The 22,658-nt window shown below is 30.9% G+C and overlaps 1 protein-coding gene across 2 annotated transcripts in view; it reads left to right on the plus strand.

Annotated features, from left to right (window-relative positions):
- COL11A1 (collagen type XI alpha 1 chain) overlaps positions 1–22,658 on the plus strand; it is a 169,676-nt gene that overhangs the window by 40,200 nt on the left and 106,818 nt on the right. Inside the window, exons 5-14 of one of the 2 annotated variants that reach the window (XM_036235133.1) lie at positions 5,263–5,391; positions 11,326–11,478; positions 11,669–11,761; positions 13,586–13,840; positions 14,585–14,647; positions 16,104–16,145; positions 17,094–17,156; positions 17,794–17,868; positions 18,934–19,017; positions 21,020–21,076. In XM_036235133.1, coding sequence (XP_036091026.1) covers positions 5,263–5,391; positions 11,326–11,478; positions 11,669–11,761; positions 13,586–13,840; positions 14,585–14,647; positions 16,104–16,145; positions 17,094–17,156; positions 17,794–17,868; positions 18,934–19,017; positions 21,020–21,076 — 1,014 coding nt within the window. Of the gene's footprint in view, positions 1–5,262; positions 5,392–10,944; positions 11,062–11,325; positions 11,479–11,668; positions 11,762–13,585; positions 13,841–14,584; positions 14,648–16,103; positions 16,146–17,093; positions 17,157–17,793; positions 17,869–18,933; positions 19,018–21,019; positions 21,077–22,658 lie in introns of both variants that reach the window. The other variant, XM_036235132.1, reaches the window with a different exon arrangement.

The raw sequence follows: 22,658 nt of genomic DNA on the forward strand, positions 1-22,658 counted from the left end.
AAGAGTAAATATGCCACTTCAACTGTTAACCTCTTAATAAAATGACAAAAAAAGTTTTCTTTTAATGTTCAAAAGATGATCATTACTTTAAAAATAAATCCAAAATATTGGCCAGTTAAAGGCCATGAAATATAAAATAAATGTCAAATTCTGCCATTAACTTTGTGTGACAGGCAGTGAAAGTCATACCTACATGCAAAGGCCATATTTTATCTTTATGCGAATATTAATTACACAAATTTGTCCTTTGAGTCTGTGTTAAAATACAAATTAAAAATATTAAATATACCTTTTGTTTCTTGCATATGATTATTTTTCTTCTGAAGTTAACTTTTAAAAATAAGGTCTCAAAACAATTTCCATTTTGTTTTAAAATCCTCTTTTTAGATTTTAAAATGCTATTTTCAATTAATTTCGATGATAGACATTTGTAAAAAGTATCTGATGAGTTTATTTGGGAGAAGTATCAATTACGATGATTCATATTTTAATTGTTCGTTATTTTATGAAATTTTGAAATGATTCAGTTTGTAATCTAAGAATCATCTCAGTATGTTTTCTTAAATGAATAAAGAACTAAATATGTTTTACTCTTGATTTATATTAGTATAGACAGATAAAATGAAATAACAAAGGAAAAATATATCATTGTAATATATATACATATATATAATTCTGAGTTGTTTTTCTTTTCTATTTTCTTCTTTATTATTGACATGAAATAGAACTAGAATGTAATTTCATTAGTATGGAGTTAATGATACAACCAGGAACGGTTGCAAATGGCCATCTTTTTTTGTTTTCACATGGTCTTCCCTCTGTAGTGTACGCATCCTAATCTCTTCTTATACTGGGTTAGAGTCCACTGCAATCACTTCATTTAACCTTAATTACCTCTTTATAGGTCCTATCTCCTATCTGATATTAGGTCTTAAACTCATGAATTAGGCAGGCATGGGAGGGAGCACGTTTTAACCCATAACATTATGTCTGGGGGAATTCATTTTGTCCTTGATTATTAGTGAAAGATGGGTATAGGTTTCTATAGAAAGAAGTATCGGCTACAGATTAAAGCAGAATTTTCTGCGGATTCTTATTGAGTCTCGTAACTCGGTTTGGCTTTAGTCATCACAGATAAAGGAAGGACATAATTCAAAGTAAGTGAAGGCAATTTTCTTAAAAGAACAACTGAATTTATTCTGGAAAGAATCATTAATTATCATTTCACCTTGTAGACCTAAGAAGTTGTACCCCAATTTTTTTTCCTCCTATTTTGTTTCCTAACCGAGTAAATGGCTTTGCCATCCTACCATTGCTCACTAAATAAGTTACAGAATCACCTTACACTCCTCCAGTGCATTTCCTCCGCCTCTCGTTGCCATTCCTTCCCATGCCACCATCACCATCCTCAGTCTCCAAATCTCACAGGGTTTTTTCCCTAATAAATTTGGAGACTAGATGATTTTATTGAACAAAATTGCAGCTGTGTTATTGTTAGTGAACTAAAGGGGGATTGTTTATCTGTACGCATCAAAGCCAAACGAAACATGAAAAGCAGTTTGCAGCAAAGAAAGTCAGGGTTTATTTAAGGATACGGCTCCAAGCCCAAAGACACAGGTGAGCTAGTGCTCAAAGACCTGGCTCTCTGATGGCTTCTAGAGCAGGGCACTCAACCCCTGAGCCACAGACCAGTTCGTGGCCTATTAGAAACGAGCCCACGCTGCAGGAGGTGAGCGATGGGCAAGCGAGCGAAGCTCATTGTATTTGCACCTGCTCCCCAGCGCTCGCATCACTGCCTCAACTCCACCTCAGCTCCACCTCAGATCATCAGGCATTAGATAATCATAGGATCACTGCTCTCTGGTGCCAAAAAGGTTGGGAACTGATGCTCTAGGGGATAGGGTATATAGAGGAACACTCATTAGTCATGGTAGCTAAAAGAGTTGGGGTGTGGGCTCTCGGGGCTAGGGTAGGAGGCAGTTGATCATTGCGTCAGCTCCTAATGTCAGTCATGGTGTCATTCTGTCTGATTTTGAAGGGTTGTGGCCAGTAGGGTTGTTCTGCCATCTCAGGTCTGGAGCTGAAACGCAACTGAGGCCAAGTTGTGTTTCAGGTTGACTGAAACAGTTTCTGTGGTCAACAGACCCGAGGCTTTGTTCCTAAGACTGTTTGGTGCTGACCAGAACCCGATGTCCTAAGGGCTTAATGATTGAGGGAGTGGGCATGCAGCAGGGGCCAAGGTGCAAGGATAAGGAAAGAGAAGAAGTGAGTCATGGTGCTATGAGACTAGACAAGGCCAGTTTGCATCAGACAGAGAAGAAAAAGGTCATTTTAAAGAAGTAAAGTTTTTTCACAGTTACATTATTTACTCCAGCATTAGGGGACATGGTATTTCTAATTCTAGAAACTTGTAAAATTCAGAAAGATACATAGTCGCTAGATACTTGGAATCTTCCTTTTCCAGATATTGTTAAAAGCAAATTATTCACTTTGAATATAACACACAAGTTTTAATATTAGTTTGTCTTTCAAGAGTCACAGTGGAATTGAATGCCTTATGGGATTGTACAATTACTAGGTGACAGATTGACATTCAAGAGAGAATATTTGACATAATCTGTTTAAAAATAGTTTATTTGAACAGTTATAGTTGAACATTGATTCACCCTCTGCATTAGCTGTTTTGTTTATGTCTGAGTTTCTTCTGCTGTTCTTGTGAACCTAATTTTTCCAAGGACATAATCCATTCACAGGCTACCTTATTTGATCATGTGGAATTGAACAGTACAGCTGTTCAGAGCCTGGTTTTCCATTGCTCATTCTTAGGAATAAGCTGCTGTGTTACACAATTTAGTGGATGTTCAAGCCGGGAACTGGCCTCAACCAAGCCCTGGGGTGGCTTCACATAGGAGGAGTTGAATCCGAAAATTTAGACACTTAACTATGACACATTGACGTTTAACCTTAAAACATTAGACCAATCTTATACCACACTTTTTCAATAAATATGATTTATTGCACATGCAAAAAAAAAAGCTGCATTTGTTTTAACTTGTGTATTTAGAGCATGATATAATTATATTCACATCACAGAAAATAGAAATAGCTAGGCCTTGCAGAGAGTTATTGTATATTTATATAAAATAAAAATAAAAACCAGCCGAACATTGTTAGAATATGTGCGTTATATTTCAGTTTTGAGAGTAGGCTATGCTGTGCTGTTACTCATATAATTGGTCTAATAAAAATGTGGCAGGAACTTTTCACAGCATGTGTGATATTCACAAGAGCATCATCTGTATAGACAGGTTCTAATAGGTTTTCTTACATATGCTCTGCGTCTCTCCCCCAGATTCATCCTGTCTAAAGGCAAATATCGTAGTATGACACAGCTGTAAAAGGCAAGATAATTGCATCAACTCTAATCTTAGCTTTGTAGATCATGAGAGGAAGAGCAGGATGCTTTTTTCATAACTCGTATGCTATGGATGCCAAATTTACCTGGTAACTTCGCTCTTTTTCGGCTGTGGCAATTTTTGTGACTATCAAATCTAAATATTTATAGTTCACTCAAACTGTCATTGTTTATCTACATACTGTCTCACAATGTGTCATATGATTAACATAAAAACACTGTCAGATGCCTTCTCGGGGAAATAGTACTGTAGACTTTTAACTGAATTTTCCAGTTTCTTTCCAGTAGTATATTTTATGGCTGAATATTTAGCACCTGAAATAAGACTTTATAGTGGAAAGGTTGGCAGGATTCCATTTATTGAAGTTAAGTGCCTTAACTAGAATAGTAAGTATGTAGGAAACCATAATTCTCAAAAACATACTATTTTTAAAATACCATATGCATATGAGATAGACAACTTTTTTGTTTCAGTAATAACTTCACTTGGTTCATTATATTTCCTGTAATTATAGAATTATAGAATTTTTAGTCTTAGAGAGGACCTTAGATATGATTTCTGAATGCATGCATTCTACAAATGATGAATCCGGATAAGTGACTTGCATAATTGCAAGTAGTTAATGGCAAAGCTGGGAGAAAATTAAGGAATCAGGGTTTTTAATTGAAACCCTTAATGAGGCAAGTACTCAGTGATGTACTCAATGATGCCTCGTTATTTTTTTTGAACAGCCTAATGAAGAATTCTGTGTTCAAATTTCTCTTTGTTATTTGTGATTATTTATTTATAATAATTCAGTTGTGGCTACTCAGCATTCTAAATTGATCAGTTGGTATTGTCAGCCTTAGAAATGAAATAATAAGGTCTTTAGCTAGCACAAACAAGTTTATTCAGAAAGCAGAAGACTTGTAATCCGGAAAAAGCAAACTATGGCAAACCATATGCATGTTTGAGGAGATAGAATTGCTTCTTAGTACTCAATGTTAGGGATTTAAAATGTTTAATGTCAATATTTTCATTAGGACTTTAATAATAACTATCAATAAAATGCAGAGAAAGCTGGAAAACCTTGAAATTATTCAAGATGACATCAGGAGATCTGTGAAACAGATTCATGTGCTCAGACCTACAGGGCCTTGAATTTCCAAGTCAATGAATATTATTAACTCAGACATTCTTCTGGGCTGGAGTATAATTCTAAATTAATATGGTTATAATCCACAGATTTACCTCAAACTAGTTTCATGTTGAATTAGACCCATGCAAAATAGTCACATTGCTTCCAGAGCAGAATATGGTTGAACCTTGAACAATGCCAGGTTAGGGGTGCCAAGCCTCTGTGTAGTCAAAAATTTGCTCATAACTCAGACTCCCCAAAACCTTAACTAATAATAGCCTACTGTTCGCCTGAAGCCTTACTGATAACACAGACAATTGATTAACACATATTTTGTATGCTATATGTATTATTTGTTGTATTTCTACAGTAAAGAATGCTAGAGAAAAGAAAATTTATTAAGAAAATCATAAGATTCATCTGCGAGTTTTTAAAAATTATATCAAATCTCAAAAAAATTTTCCAACATATTTATTGAAAAAAATCCACATATAAGTGGACTCACCCAGTTCAAACCCATGTTGTTCAAGGGTCAATTGTACTAACAACAGATTTGTAAAACCAGTTTGAGTTTTTCCCCCTATCCTGTAAGGCTATTTTTAAAAATGAAATGTAAGTGATTTTTCTTCAGATATTTAAAAATAAACTACACATTGTCTTGAATAAGTCTTGCTCTAAATATCTGTGTATCTGAATATTCTGACCATATCCATGTTTGTTTCTTGGCAGGGGGACATCCAGCAGTTGTTGATCACAGGTGACCCCAAAGCCGCGTATGACTACTGTGAGCATTACAGTCCAGACTGTGATTCTTCGGCGCCCAAGCCCGCGCAGGCGCAGGAGCCCCAGGTCGATGAGGTGGGGACCATACGATTAGAGCTGGTTTCTTTATTGCAGTGCTACAGACATAATCAATCCTTCAGTTTGGAGGCTTACTTCTACATATTCAATTTTAATTAAAGTGTAGTTTGTGTTTAATAGTGTTCTACTATTTCTGGGAAGAAATCACTCAAAGATGATTTTTGGTGCTTACCTCCCCACCCCCACCTCGTTTAAGCATTTTATAACTTAAAATTCTTTAAATAGAAATACCTCACTCCTATACTGTGTATATGAGCACATTTCATTTTTTTGGAGAGGAAGAAAAAGATAATTTCTAAAAGCTATAATTTTGTCCTTACCACTTAATTAATTAATACAGTCTCGAGGTAAGGGTGACATATCTTTTGGGTGTACTTGCCATTTCCCCAGGCCTTTGGAAATTCACGCAGATGAGAGAGTGACAATAGAGCTATCTTAAAGTTTTCAGGCTGTGTTGAATATTTAGAGGGATGTTTTCTATTTATTTTTTCTATTTATTATGCTGCATTGATATATCGGTTTCCTTGCATAAAATTTAATATAAAGAGCAATGGAATGGAAAGCAGATTGTAATAATTAAAACTAATCACATACTTTGGTTAATGTTATATCACTTTAGTTGAAATTCGAGTGTGAAACCATTGCACCAGGCTATCTTTGCAAGTAAATTCACCACTGTAAAATTTGACTTTATTCTGTTTCAGACCAAAAATACATACATCTAAGTTAGTAAAGCAATTTTTTTTCAGACTTGACTATCCCCCAAAACAAAAAATATAATGCAGTGTACCTTTTATCCAGATTTTTAGGTAAAATACTTTGGTATGGATTTTCTGGAAATTAAAAAGTACGCTAACTAGAAGGAATTTAGTCTTTAATTGGTAGTAAAACTATATATTGTGATTTTTTGCTCAAGATGAAAAAAAGTTTGGAAGAGAGAGAAGTCTGAAAACATCGAGACTGTCCTTATGTTTGAAAATATCTCAAATAGCATTTTTCTTGCCTTATAAGGATATTATTTCGTGTTGACTTTCGAGTTTTACTATTTAAGACAAGATAACATCTTTTCATTTTAATTTATTAATAGCTCACATATGAATTCAATTCAAATATTACAATTTAAATGCTTGAAATGTTTTTATTAACATTACTTTTTAGATATGATAGTGAATTCATTTGCACTGATCTTTTCCATGACTTAATATTAATGTTTTTTTTAAAACAGGCAAAGTCTTAAGAAGCTGACAGGAAAGCAAATATGAGAAACAAGAGAGAAATTACTTGGACATTTGTGTTTGCTTGTTTCACAGTTCTCAAGTGCTTCATTCTTTTTACTCCCTCATGATTTATTAGAACAGATTTCTGGGAATTCCAAGAGGATAGGTAAAATAGCCATCAGGTTTAGTGCATTTATATCTTAGAAATAATGTTTTAATTCTACATTAAAATTTATAACATAGTATACATGTTCAAGACTGATAAAATTTATTTTGCTCTTGTTTTATGAAAGAAAAGTCTTTTTTTTTTTTAAAGAAAAATATGGCTCTCATTTTTGAAAGAATAAAGGTATGCATTCTTTATATATTACCTCAAGGTGCTTTATTCTCATGTTTTAATGTTATTAGCTAGGTAGGAGGAATTATTTTAAATCAAAATGACTTTCATCCATTTTTTATCTTAAGTTTATTTAAAAGTAAACTTGCCTTTTTCTAGTTTACTTATTAATATATTTAACATTTTGAGACGTCAAATTTATTTTTATTAAAAGTGATTGATGAAGGAAACGACATACTCCTATAATAAAAACTGCAGGAAAATCTGGTTGGGCAATGCAGTATTAGCATTTCTCACCAGTGAATATGTCACAATGAAGACTTATTTTAAAAAATTAGTTCTCACATATTTTTCCTAGTTCTAAATTATATCGATGCTTCGATAACAAAATAACCATTCTGTACTAGTATATAAAAAACTGGTTAAATGAATTTGTAAGTAATCCTTATATTAATTTTGAACTATGGCTATTAATATGTCATTTTATTATAAATATGTATTTAAAAAAATTGATCTATAGGTGTTCTACCTGTATAAAATAGGAATGCATGTTATTTGCCAGTAAATAAAGACATTACGTGCAATATAGAGCATCAAGCATACACGTTGCACTTTTTATATTGGTTACTTTTCCATTAATAAATTTGTGACATTGCATATTTATTATTCTAATTTTCACTAATAAAGGTGTCAGTTTTTTAAATAAGTTAACTGAAGTATGCTTTTCCCAACTTATATAGCATTTAGTTATGACCCTCTAAATAACATATTCTAATTCCTTTCTAGGATTCAATTTTTTATGCATTTGACAAAAGTGTATCATCATCATAGAGTGAAAAATGCATAATGTAGATCAATTTATATATAGTGAAAATGTCATCAAAATTTAATTTTATTTGAAACTACACAATACCATTTATATAGAAAGGTAACCAATGTTAAATTATGACAGTTTTTGGATTTTCACACCAAGTTAGATTATTCTCCTCTCTTATAAGAAATTAGATGTTAAATCTACATATGGTTCTTTCTTAATGTATTACACAGACTATAATTTCTCATATCTAGTAGGCAATTGACAGTCTTATTAAGATAAAAAAGAAAAATAAAGCAAAGAAAAAATCATTAGAAATTTTTAAAAAATTGACTTTACCAAATATATTACCTTAATATTCTTATCACTTAATATTTATCATATATTCTATTCTCATAAGTGTAAATATTTACCGAAACCACTATTTTCTAACAAATTAAATGACAATAGAAAGGAGAAGACCCTTTCTCCTCACATAGTACCATTTATGGTAGGCTCCTCACAGATCAAAGTGGAAATCATTCCATCGCTGCCTATTTTTTTGCATATGTTCATTTGATTTATTACAATCAGTTTTCTTTTCTTTACCTGTCTTTAAGGCATCTTCAAAATTCCATAGTGAGAAGGGAGAATCATCTCCAAAAATACGTTGTAAAGCTTCATATAGACCAGCAAAGCCTTAGGTAAACTCCGTACCACCAAAAGGTGGATTTTGTGCAGATAAAAATGAGAACAAAAGCAGTGTTTCTTTTCACTGAGTCCTGAATAACTAAGAAAAAGATGCACTTTTATACTTAAGGTGGTGAGCATATTATTTCTTCCATTATTCCATAATTACAGCCAATCTGGTTGGTCTTCATTTGGAAAGAGTTCAAATAGAGGAGAGAATTATAGAAGTTGGAAGAGGTGTCCTCCTACAAAAAAAAAAAAAAAAAACACATGGTATAGAGATAATTGGCTACTTTGGCACACACACAATATATGTTTTTATTAAAAGCAATTGATGACATATATATCTCCGAATATATATATATATGTAATAAGTAATATATTACATGGAATTATATATAATATAGCATTAATATATTATATTATATATTACATTATATATTACATATATTATGAAATATATTTATAAAATATATATATATATTCAAGATGAATACCTGAATACTTGAATACCAGGCTTTATGGTGCATTTAAATTGAATTGTCCTTTTATTCCTTTATTTGTTTTTTTTTTTTTTTTTACAATTTATTGTAGACACATGATTTTAAAAAGTATGCTTAATTTTAAAACTCTAAAGCATAAAGTAGACTGGCAAATGTTTTTTTGGTCATTCTAGTTCCAGCTGGTAGCTAGTAATTATAGAAGCCCAGAATTTCTTATTTTAACATGGGTGACTAGCTATAGAAATATTACTCATTAGATAATATTTGGTTTCCATTAATGTCTATTTAATATCTATTTAAATTTAATATTTAATTGTTTTATTAACTTAATGACATTATTAATAATGCTTCCATTAAGTTTCCTAGAAACAGTTGGCATTATATCTTGCTAGCAGAGGCATAAGAAATAAAAATGTTTAAAGTATTACATACACGCATTTTTCTATTTTACCAAATTCAATACAAATTCTAATTAGAATAAAGTTTTTTTGAAATGCTTCAAATGTATATTTTTGAAAATGAAGCTATTGCTATAGAAATAAAATTATTAATTTGTTTCAATTAATTTAACCCAATTGGAGTTTCAGATAATTATAAAGAATGCTAAAGGCATGTCTATTTTTCTATTTTAATATGACCGACAGCTGAATCATCTAGAAAATTCATTCCTGTTTCATTAAAGACCTGATGTACAATACTGCCAGTGGATTCATTTTGGACATGTCCCTTTACATGTCTTTGTGAAATTTCTACTCATTTGCTTTGCTATTGCTTATAGAGCTTATTTGAAGGCACAGTAATCACAATTCTCTAAAAGACTTGGGGTCAACGGTTATTTTGCTGGTCAAGGGGTTAGTTGAAATGTCAAGAGACATTTAGTTGGAACATAATTGAAATTTTACTAAATGTAATACTTAAGAAATTCCAGATAGTTTGCCTTTAGCATTAAAAAATATGTACTGTATTAGTTTTAGCTTGTTGAGTTTGTTGCTTAATATATTATGCTATACCTTACTGTATTTCTGTTTAATTAAATCATATTATTAATATATGTTTAATAATATCTATATTTTTATTTTAAACTTAAAATTTTGATAGAAATATTTAGTTTCGAAGGTGGACAAATTATTTTCCTTATCATTCAATATGTATAATTGTCTTGCACAATTATACTAAGAAGCCCCTTTTCTCAACTAAGCTTTTTTAATAAAAAAATCTAGTATCTAATATTATTTTCCAGTGTAAGTTCAATTTAAATATTTTAAGTGGTATGCTCTTTTTTTTTCGTAGATGAAAAGGCAGTATATTTAACATTTTAAATACTATGTTAAATATAAGAAAATTTGATTTTTTATCTTTTAATACTTCACAAGTATTCTGTGCTCATTTGGATCTTAAGTCTATAGCAAATTAGAGATTTCCAAATAAATTTTAAATTTCATTTTTCCATTGGTTCATTTATTCCAAATAGAATATAGACTCCTTTCATGTTCCTTGCATTCCTTTCTCTCCTTCTTTTCATCTCACAATTGATACAAAAACCCTTTCATACTTGGGAAGTTTATTCTCCATATTTTTATTTTTAAATATGCAACTTAATAAAAAAAATGTATGCATTGAAACTCTTGTAAAATTCTTATAAAGAAGCCTTGTGTAGTAATTTTCACAAACCAAAATTAACATGAATATTTAGCAGCTATGTCCAAATACATAATTGCTTTGTTTGAATTAATATTCAATAATTAAACATTTAAATTAATATTCAAACTTAATTTCCTCACCATCTTAACTGCTATTATGCGCTCAGAAACCTGCTTTGTCATTCCTATGTTATTATACTCTGAATAAGACAGTATAATACTTCTATGAATACAAAATAACATTTAAGTAACAGTATATCCTTGTTTCTTAACTTTTTACTCTAAGTAAAAGTTAAGAGGATTCCTACTTTATTAATAGTATTACCTTCAACTAACAAAATTGCTTGATATTTTTTCCTTTGTAATGTAGTATGCACCTGAGGATATAATGGAATATGACTATGAGTATGGGGAAGCAGAATATAAAGAGGCTGAAAGTGTAACAGAGAGACCTACTGTAGCTGAGGAGACAATAGCACAAACGGAGGTAAAAACAAAGTAGCACCTTTGTGTATGGTGCCCTGCCGTTCGTCATCCTGTGGTTCCTTATGTCCACTGTTCTTCAAACTTATCATAAACCTTTCATCCATCTGATTTCTGTGGAGCAATGACTGTGATTTTCATTTGACAGTTGCTGTCCTGAAGGAATGATGCTCATTTTGCTTTGCTTATTCTTCCTTTCACTCGTGCTTTTTATTTCCCTTTTCACTTTATTTATGTGTTCCATTCCATCTTTCACCACATTTTACAGAAAAAGAAATCCAATTTCAAAAAGAAGATGAGGACAGTGGCCACTAACTCAAAGGAAAAGTCTAAAAAGTTTACACCCCTTAAATCTGAAAAATTTGCATCCAAGAAGAAGAAAAGTTATCAAGCAACGGCAAAATCCAAACTAGGGGTACAGGTAGCAAAGAAAAAGCAATCAAGATCTCTCCCAGATAAGCTGGAAGATCTCTGATGATGAGTCATTGTCCCAATCCAATTAGCTAAATCCTCATTTGGCTAATATGATAACCCAGTTAAATCATGATTTACCAAAGTTTGGGATTACCTTACATTTTTACTAATTACTTTTCTTTTGAATTTATTATTAGGCAAATATTATTGATGATTTTCAAGAATACAACTATGGAACAGTGGAAAGTTACCAGACAGAAGCTCCCAGGCGTGTATCTGGAACGAATGAGGTAATGTTCACGGATAGTATTAAATCACAGCGCGACATTTTAAATGTGTAATATTTCTTGATATACCTCACTCTGAAAGAATCTGTAACCTCTGAAAGTTTGATACTTTTATTCATTTACTGAGATAGGAGAAACAATAGTATTGGTTCACTGTTACTAAAAACAATTCATTTAAAATCAATGTCAATTCATGTTTTGCATGACTCTTTGCTTCATGCAAATGCTACATTGATTAAACTGAATTGGCTGCTGTCATTTTCTGGATCGTTCTGGGATTGAGCAAGCTTCTTAACATGTTGTGATGCAGGGTATTCACAACATGGTCCTCTGTGAGGAAGAGACTCCTCTAAAGTGAAAATTGTATCATCGAAAGATACAATTAGAATTTATTCCATCTGATGAATAATCATGCATTTTTATGACAGTAAACATTCTGAGAAAATGCAGTATTAGTGGATTTTAATAGCTACTTACATATTCACACTTGCTTGGTGTGTGATGTTAATTATAGTTAAAATAATATAGCTTAACCCGTTCTATTTTTTTCTATGAAAACGTTTAATTACTCATAGGTATAGATCTTCCTGAATTTCATATTATACATATATATATTCTGATCATGAAAAAATGAGTATACAATTCAGTTAACTTTGTTAATTCCTGTCATACCTGGTATGAAGAATATCTGAGCATTTAGTTATTAGAAAATTTATATAACATGTGTCTCAATAGGAAAATGAATTCAGTTGTGCATTCCATGCAAATAAGTAACCTAGAATAATTACATTTTAGTGTGAGAACAGATTTTTTTGTTCTATCTACTCTAAAATAATCATTTTCCAAAAATGGGTATCTTATTTCAAGATGTTAATTTATTTCCCTAAATTCAGAGCTATGAGCTAATTATTTAACCACAATTTTATTCACATGATTTTATATAATACTATTTACTTATTCAATAGTACTTTATCACTTAGATTCACTGTCATAGAAAACAAGCTACTTAAAAATGAAATTGAAAAAGTAGCAAGATAAATTATTTAATTTCAACCTCATCAAAATATAATAAGGCAAATCATTGCATAATAAATATGATTCAGATTTATAATAGGATTTATGAGAAAAAGAAAATTATACTCTTTGTTTTTCTGTATCTCAGAGGGAGTATTATTGACATAATTTTCACTTTTGGTGAATATTCTCTATTCTTTATAAGCTTGTACAGTGATATATTTTATCTTATTGTCTTACATTTTGAGAACTATGATTTATATTTTATTTGCTTTAAAGAACTCTTTAGTGGTATATAAAATACTTCCCTACATGCCAGATATTCTGTGTAAATATTGCAATGATAAATCTCAGTGTTGGCATTAATATGTTATGTTTGGGATCAAGAGTCAAAGTTACATGGCTTTTCTGGTAAGCAATTGGATTTCATAATGATATTTTACGAGTTTTGGAAATTAAGCAAAGCTTTAACTATATGCATATTTTATTATTCGAATCAAACTATACAAGAAATCTCAAATTGACTAACAAGTTTTTTTTCAATGGAAAAGCAAATACACATGTTGAATCCATGTGAATATTTGCAGTTTATTGGGAAAAGTGTTTTGAAAGCAATATATTCTTGTACATATCAATGTACAAAACTATTTCTTTCAATGATTCTGAAAGGCCATCTTTTCTGGCCTTCAGACTTGCTTGAGTAGCATTCACATTGCTTTCCATCATTCCATCAAACTGTAATTGCAAATTGCTCACCTTGCTTTACTAACAGTGAATTCATGTTCTCCAATTCCTTGCAACTTAATTTAATAGCCAAATCCAGTTGAAGAAGTGTTTACTGAAGAATATCTAACTGGAGAGGATTATGATTCCCAGAGGAAAAATTCCGAGGATACACTATATGAAAACAAAGAAATAGACGGCAGGGACTCTGATCTTCCGGTAGATGGAGATTTAGGAGAATATGATTTTTATGAATATAAAGAATATGAAGATAAACAAACAAGCCCCACTAATGAAGAATTTGGTCCAGGTGTTCCAGCAGAAACAGATATCACAGAAACAAGCGTAAGTCAGTATTACGCTCTGTGTTATTGTGTGTCTTAATTTTGCAGCATTTTTATATTCATCTTGATATCTTTTCTTGTTTAAAAGATGTGTTGTATTCTTATAAACATTATGAATACTTATCACAACTAGGGCACCTTCATCAATTCTTCTTCATGGAGATTTCAGCAGTTGTATTTCCAGAAACACTACTGACGTCTTCATTTGAAAGTATGATCTTAAAAAAAAAAAATTGCACTCAAATTTTCTTGTTATTGATATGACTGAAATATAGTCATTATTATTCTTGTGGTGAATCTAATTTCTGCTTTTTAGATTTATTTTGTAATGAATATTTTTTGGTGATGCTCAGTAATGCACTGTACTTATTATTATTATTATTTTAATCCTTTGCCTGCCTTTACCCATATCATCACTCCCTACTCTCCTCCTCTATTTTATTAAATTTAACTTGGCGACAGTTTTTTTGCTTAATGCCTTGGAATAATAATTAAAGTCTACAGATGTCTTGATTTTTCTGTAATATATCTTTAAGAAGCAACTGTTCAGTCTCATTCAATATTAATGTTCATTATGTTTTCTTTTTATATTTGCAGCATTTAAACTTTTAATAGGTTTCTATTTAAAAAATATTTTAATTGGTTGTTTTAAATGCACTTAGATGATGAAATTCCCTTATTAAAAAATATATTTATGTGGCATTATTTACTTAAAGACAGACTACTTAAATTTTTCACTCAACAGATAAATGGCCATGGTGCATATGGAGAAAAAGGACAAAAAGGAGAACCAGCAGTCGTTGAACCTGTAAGTACTGATGTGAATACGTTGTAAAGATTGGTACAGTTACTTCATTTATATTATGAGCCATCATCACTCTAAATTATTACGTATGCTCATTTTTACCATGAAAAATTCTGATGTCCGAATGTTTATAATTTGTCACAAATAAGTGAGTTGGTAACTGACAAATAAGTGAGTTACTAGGGCAAGTGGAATTTTAATAACCCCCAAAATATAGAGGTATAAAATTCTGGAATTAGCATGTAGCTGAAATTTGTCTAGTCTATTTCTCTCATTCACAACTAAAGAACCTGAGATTTAAAGGGTTTAAGTAACTCCCCTGATATTTAAGTGTTTAGTGGTTGAGATACAACCAAACTTGAGCTCCTGTTTTCAGTCCGATCATTTTTTCCTCATTTCTACGATTTCACATTATTAGAAATATTTTCTTTGACATACATATTTATCTGTGTCACAGCTGAATAGTATCATAAAATAATATAAAAATATTATTTTAAAAGTCATTTCCTTATGCTTCATTTAAAGAGCTCCAAATCATTTCTAAAGTGATTTTTAAATTTTAAATAAATGTTCTTACCTCTCAAGATACTGGTAAGAAGCAAATTCTTCCTGGAAACAGCTTTACTATTGCTCTCTCTAATCAGCAACGTGGAAAAACCATTGCATTGGAACTAAAGTAGAACATTTAACCGTTTCCCTCAAAGTCATGAAAATCATTTCAGAAGTTACAAGGACATAAATTTTTTTTTTTAAAGGGGAGGGGAGGTAAGAATTAACAAGATACCCCTATAAGGACATTGTTGGTTATCTTCTCCATTACTACGAAATCTGAGAAAGCATGCCAGGGTGCTCACCGAAAGCTTTAAGTATATTTTCAATATGAAATGCCTTTGTTTTGAAAATTTACAACCAAAGTTTAAATGATAAAACAGTTTTCAGCAGCAGAATCATAAACTTTTTAGAACTGAGTTCTTATCTTGAAGTAGTACTATATTCTCTTCTCTACTTAAGAGCTTATCTCATCTTTATTCCTAATTCTGTCGTATGGACTTTTCACCCCTTTTCTAAATTAAAGTGCTTAGATGCTACTTCCAATCTTTTGTGGGCCAACGTTTATTAAAATCCTGCTTCATGGCCAGCATTATTCTGGGCGTTAGGGAAAACGTGGTTCAATGTCTATTTTGCCTTTCTTGGGAGAGCTTGGCATATTCTCCTTGTAATATTACTTATCTGAATATTTGTTTCTTTCATAATTAGTTCACAGGTTCTCTGAGGACAGGGACTGTCTGTGTCTTCTATAATTTTGAATTTTCTCCCCCATGCAAAAATGTTTGTAATTGATTTCATCATAGGAATGGAGAATTTCTTTTTTAAAATGTGATGACATGGTGCTTTCTTAGGTAAGAGATTAGGAGTTACGTTTCCCGAGTAACGATTCCTCATCTTTCTATTATTACAGGGTATGCTTATCGAAGGACCACCAGGGCCAGCAGGACCTGAGGTCTGTAAATGTTTTAAGATTTTTTTTTTATAATCAAGATTTCTATTACGTTTTTGAATTTATACATTCTACACCAACTTGTGTATTGAATTATAGAGGCAAATATGTATTCAGAGGACCTGATGGCCTTGAACTGCTTTTTGATTTGGCTCTCGAGATGATGATATTCTTTTGAGAGCAGTGGAATTAAATTTTGTTTTAAATATCTTTGTTGCTTTAATACATCTGCATCTTCTAACCTCATTTTCAACTTTCTATCTGAAAGTTATGAAAGTAAAAAAAAAAAATTCTTATTTTTAGTAAACAGGTATAGATTTATCTCAGTGAATGGAGCTAAGAATTCTAAGTAGACTGTAACTGCCTTATCTGTGCTACTGAATGGAGTGATTATCGGCTCCATTGTCCTTTTCTAGTAAGTCTGATGTCACTCAGTATGGCTTTATTTATTCTCAGGTAGTTGTACTAATCTGGCTTTGTGAGAAATCCTCTGTCTTTTGTGGAATTAATTAAATTCTTGTCATCTGAAATAAGTATGTTGGTACTGATGCCTTTAAATACTTTTACCCTCAAAAGAAAATGTAAAAATGCCTCTAAGCTAAGTGATTTCTACATTTAAACTTTGCTCTCTAATCGAATTAGTCTACCATTTTTTCAGTAAGAGTTGAGAAGCAGACTCTTCCTCAGGGACTTTACATTGGCGAGTTCTTCTTTCCTGTTTTTTCTTGGAATGTCGGCCTCCACTCTGGGAGCAGCTTCATAGAGCAAGAGTTGAGATAGCTACAAAGTGTTCCCTATATGTTGCCTTTTCATAGGAAGATAAATAGGGCACTTGTTTGGGAGACAACTGTTTATTTATGAAATATAAATGAGCTCCCCTTTGATTTGAATTTGCCTGAATACATAATGAGATCAGGAATCTGACTCAGATAATGGTTTATTTCTCTATAGGGTCTTATGGGTCCTCCAGGTCTACAAGGCCCCTCTGGACCCCCTGGTGACCCTGGCGAGAGGGTAAGTGAAGGTACTCCTCCTAACAAAAGAATGTAACCTATGTTAAAAAATTAAAATGTATTCTACAAGGTAAACATGTTATCCTTCTCACTAAGAGTGGGGAGAGTCTGCTTTTCTAAGTGTAATTTTAAAAGGTAAAAAATGTGCATTTTATCTATGAGATAATTAGTAAAAAAAACCCAAAAAACAAAAACAACAACCTTACTTTTAGTTGCTTTCTATGTTGCTGTGAATCTATTGCTTTAGATTCAGTTCTTCAGTTTGAATTCAAACATTTTCCAGGAACTCCCATGGATATTTAATTGGATGCTGATAAGATGAGTTAATAAGCCTAAATTCTAATTTGAGAATCATAGCTTGGGTCACATGATGAAACAGATCCTTTGTGTTAAGTCTCTCTAAACCCTTCTTATAAAATCCCTTTACCTTTTTTTGCCGTCCTTGTGTAGCCAATAACTGCATTATTAAAATATTATAAAACTAGTGCAATAAACTACAACCCTTCCTAGGTATACTTACTAAAAGAAGATTAACTAAAGAGGTGAGGACAAATGCAAACTAAATAATATAGATGTATTAAAAGTTATTCAATAAATTTGGTTATTTATTGATTTTGATGATTTTATTTACTTTCTAGGGTCCCCCAGGACGTCCTGGCTTACCAGGGGCTGATGGTCTACCTGGTCCTCCTGGTACCATGTTAATGTTACCAGTAAGTTTTTTACTGTCATAAAGATGACTTGATATTTTGTCATCTTATTGCTGAAAAATATTATTGAACCATATTGCAGAGCAATCAACTAAAAACCATTGTACGTGGTAGAGATACTTGAAATCAAGCAGCCTTTGGAAATTAGGAGAAATTTTACCAAAATAAAATTTTGGTAAATATCAACCTCTCCTTTAGAGCTAAGGTTTTATTACTTGATTATACTTTTGACAACAAAGTTTAGAGATTTTTAAAAATATTTCCAGTCATGTGCTTTATTCTGAGTCATATAATTAACATGCATTTCATGTGTCAATGTAATTTTAATATACTGTTTACCACCATATAGACAATATTTAATACTTCTTAAAAAATATATATCTTATCTATAGTGTCATTATTCATTGCTTAAAATTATTTGCTTTAACATAGTTTCTTTTTAACATTGCCTTAGTTTTCTAGGGAAAAAAAGATTTATTTATATAAACGTAATAACATTTCAAGCAATAATTATGTTGAGTGAGAAATTGACATGCTGCACTTTGAGTTAAAATTTTTTAAAAAACTTTAGAATTTTATGGAGAAATATAGAGGATCAGTTTTTTGGTGTAATTATTTAAGAAAAGGTAAACAAAATGAAAACATCTCAAGGATTTCCTCTGTGTTTATATAAATTCTAAAAGTTTTGTTCAACAAAATAGGAATTAATATATAACCACCACTGAACTTGGTACGTTTTGAATTTTTGCAAATGAATGATTAAAATGGGTATTATATGTGCATATCAAAAATTCAGGATGACTTATTATAGAGTTTTCAGAAGTTGTGGAATTTAAAATCAGAAAGGAATCTCTAGTCTCTTCTACAAATGGTAAAACATGGTCCAGAGAATTTGCATAATGGGCAGAAGGAGAATTTTAAAAAAATCTGGGTATTATGTATCATGATGGAGTTATTGTGGACTTTTGTAAAATCCCACCCTTTTAAGTAAGTGGTTTTTATCTAGTAATTAAGACAACTATTTGACAAAAGCTAAGGTTGAGTTTTTTTTATGTTTCTTTTCCTTAGTTTCGTTATGGTGGTGATGGTTCCAAAGGACCAACCGTCTCTGCTCAGGAAGCTCAGGCCCAGGCGATTCTCCAGCAGGCTCGGGTAAGAAAGAATTCAGGGAACTTGAGCCTATGTTAAATTGTACGCATGCGCCATCTGGAGGGCGCTACTATTATGAACAAAATACTTAATTCTGAATAGTATATTGAATTTATATGAAAAAAGATACTAAGATTATATCTATCTATAGGATTATTTTCTTTAATTGAATATTAAAGTTAAATGACTGACCCTTGCAATATTTTCACATATAATTCTGTTAATAATACACAAACCATAACACACACATTTCCTAATTTTTTTCAGAGTTCTGATGGACTTATACCTAACACTCTCTTTTACATCTAGTTTTTCTCTAGTAAGGCATCAGGAGATAATTAATTAATAAAGAGAATAAAGTTGAAGTAATTTTTTCCTCCTAAAATCAATTTGTTTAGGAATTTTTGTATAGGAAAGAAACCTTCAAATATGTATTCTAAGCTCTAATCTTGTTATCTGTACAATTTTTCCAAAATCATTGTTTATAATTCTTTGTCAGCTGAAAGCTTTCACTGTCTGTATACTTTTAAAACATATAACTGTATGTATTTTTAATTAGACTTATTGTTAAAATGTACATAAGAAAATCAAAAGAAGAGACCAATAAAGAGTTGAAACTCATGTAATACTTTTAGTCATAGTTTAACTTGTTTTAAGGAAAAAGGAAATAAAGGACTTACCATTGATATGGTTATATGTACCTATTTTCTAAGTGATGTAAATCATGTCTGTGATAACTTTTTATTCATCATCATGGATCTATTAGTGTATAAAATATCTGAAAATATAAATGAAATTTAAATTCACAGTCAATATTTGTTTATATGTTTATTAAGTATTAATCTGGACAGAAGCCATTATTTGGTTATCTCATGTATAAAGACAATGAGATATTTAAATATTTAAATATTTGTTTATTAGACCTTGGCATTTGTAAATCTAAAAGTACTTAAAGTAATTTACTAATGATTCTTAGAATTTATCTTATATATTATTACTTGTTCAATTATTACTTTGAACAAATTTAAGGTAATTATTTGAGCTTATTTTGTTAGTCCTTTAATTTATTTGGAAATAGGTAGCAATCATCATAATTCCAATTTTTCAGATATTTAATCTCAAGGATTAAGAAGTATATTGTCAAAAATCTCATGGAATCAGTAGTGGAACTTTGGATATACTGCTGTTATTATCTCATGCACTTTTCTAATATAATTTTACATATTTCTATTATAGTATTATTTTTGATACCTGTTTTGATAATCTAAGTACTCATCTTTAGAATCACTAATATTCAAAAATAGCACACTATATTAATTTGACATCTGTCAAATATTTACCCTTTGAATTTTACTTGTTCCAGCTTTTCAAGTATGCTAATTTCACATTTCTAATATTCAAATATCGATAGTGCATGTAATCAATCTATTTATGCCTATGATTACACAAAATAAATGTATTTTTTAGAGAATATTAAATTTGAGATTTATCAAAGGAAGTGTACTGTTGTAACACTTTCTGATCAGTTTTGCTTTTTGCTATCTGGCTTTGTCATCTTTTTTTTCTAAAATATTGCTAGAAAATTTTTATTTAAATCACCTCAAATTATTCACCACTAAATGTGTTTTCAATGAGACCTGCACTTATAAATTTAAGAGAGGTCTATACATTATTCTGAAGTACACTTTGGAGTAGAAAAAAATTGTACATTAGATTTATTATTCTAGAATTTATTTTAGCTTTTGTTATTGAATAAATCATAATTATATATAGTATGAGATTATATATAAGTTACAACAGTTTAAAAAAATATCTGATACTTATTTAGATCATTGGTCATTCTAGAAACTTGCAATTCTTCAGTAATCAGGCACTTTTTCTAGCATATAGATATTATACCTGTTTGGATCATCTGTTACTTAAGGTAACCTGTACAAATGAATATTGTGGTTTAATATGCTACTCCAGTAGAGCATTCCTGAGTTTGATATGTTTTATTTTCTAGATTGCTCTGAGAGGTCCACCTGGCCCAATGGGTCTAACAGGAAGACCAGGTCCTGTGGTAGGTTACCAATAAGATAACGTATGTTTAAATTCCTATAATAGCAGTTCCTTGTGTAACTTCGGCCGAGCATTGTTTGTGTCTCTGGCTGATGAAGCTAGGGTACATTTACCTACCTATGCTTTTGTTTCCATTTAAAAAATCTATTTCAATTTAGTCCTTAGTAAATTTTGTAGGATCCCAACAGAGCTTCTCATCAATTTTACAATTAATAGAATAAATCATTTCTATTAAAAGTATTTGTTTTGGTAATAAATGTGTTTCTACTGTGTTTTCATATGACTTTATATGCTTTCAATATACTTTATTAAAATAGTGATAGTTATAGAAATTATTACTCTGAATATTAAAATCTTATATTTCAATTACTTAGTAGACACTTATAGCAAAATATTTTATTCAAATTTGAATCGAGTCATTTTCTAACTAATGTTTTACTCTTATTAGGATGAGAAATATGTATTTTATTCAAGAATTTGTTATAAAATTGTACAGAAATTTGTCTTTAAGTAATTCAGTCTTGAAATTCAATCATATGAGCTCATGTGGAACATATATTCTGGCAATATGTTTCATTGAATTCAAATTAAATGTGATTCTAAGTACATTATCAAGTTTTGTCATCTATTTTTACTGTTCTGCCTTTCAAATATATAATATGGAACATGGAAGATTTCATGTCACTTAACAAAGGAAGAAATAGAGTTGATATTTAATTGCTAGTGATAACTCAAATTTACCTGACTAAGGAAAGTATGCTAGTGCTTTACAAAATTAAGGGCAGAAAAATTACGTGTATATTTTAATAAAAGTTCCTGGGGCCCTAAACTTGAGGTTCTGATAATGCATGTTCAGAGTAGGAACTGGCAAATCATACTTTTAGTGAGTTCACCAGGCTAATTCTTTTGGTCACAAATGTTTGGGAAACATTGACATATATTACCTAATCTAAAAATATTACTGTAGGATCTCTAATACTGTATTTTTTAAAGGGAATTTTCCTACTTATCCTCCTGACAAACACAAGCCCAGTGGGTGTGTAGAGAGTGAGGGCGGTGATGAGTAGAACCAATGAAAGCATATAAAATTAGCATTTCCTGTTTTCACCAAGCAATTATTAAAGGTCAGCCATTCACACCATTTTGGTAAAGAGAAAACATTGACAACCATATATACATTCTCAGTATTATATCCAAGATATATTTTACTACTTAAGTCATTGGTATGGAAAATACTAGCCCTCTTAAATATTAGAGGTAAGTATTGATAGAAAATAAATTATATTGCTTATTTTCACTATTTTTATTCCTATCATTCCTTTTCTCTAAACAAAATTGTTACAGACTTTCAAATATCTGTTAATGCTAGAGTCTAAAAAGTATTTTATACATCGAGGGTTTAAAAAGAAAAAAGTCTACATCAATATTTTATGACATATTTATGTATATTTTCTAATGAAAAATTCCTTTTCTTGTTTTTCTAATTGCTTTTATAGACAAGTGGAGGGTTAGATTATAAAATATGCAGGAAAAGTAGAAAATGTTTTTTCCCCCTATTCCGTTACTGTCAATTATTACATGAC

Source organism: Rousettus aegyptiacus, unplaced genomic scaffold (assembly GCF_014176215.1).
Source record: "Rousettus aegyptiacus isolate mRouAeg1 unplaced genomic scaffold, mRouAeg1.p scaffold_m13_p_17, whole genome shotgun sequence".
NCBI lineage: Eukaryota > Metazoa > Chordata > Mammalia > Chiroptera > Pteropodidae > Rousettus > Rousettus aegyptiacus.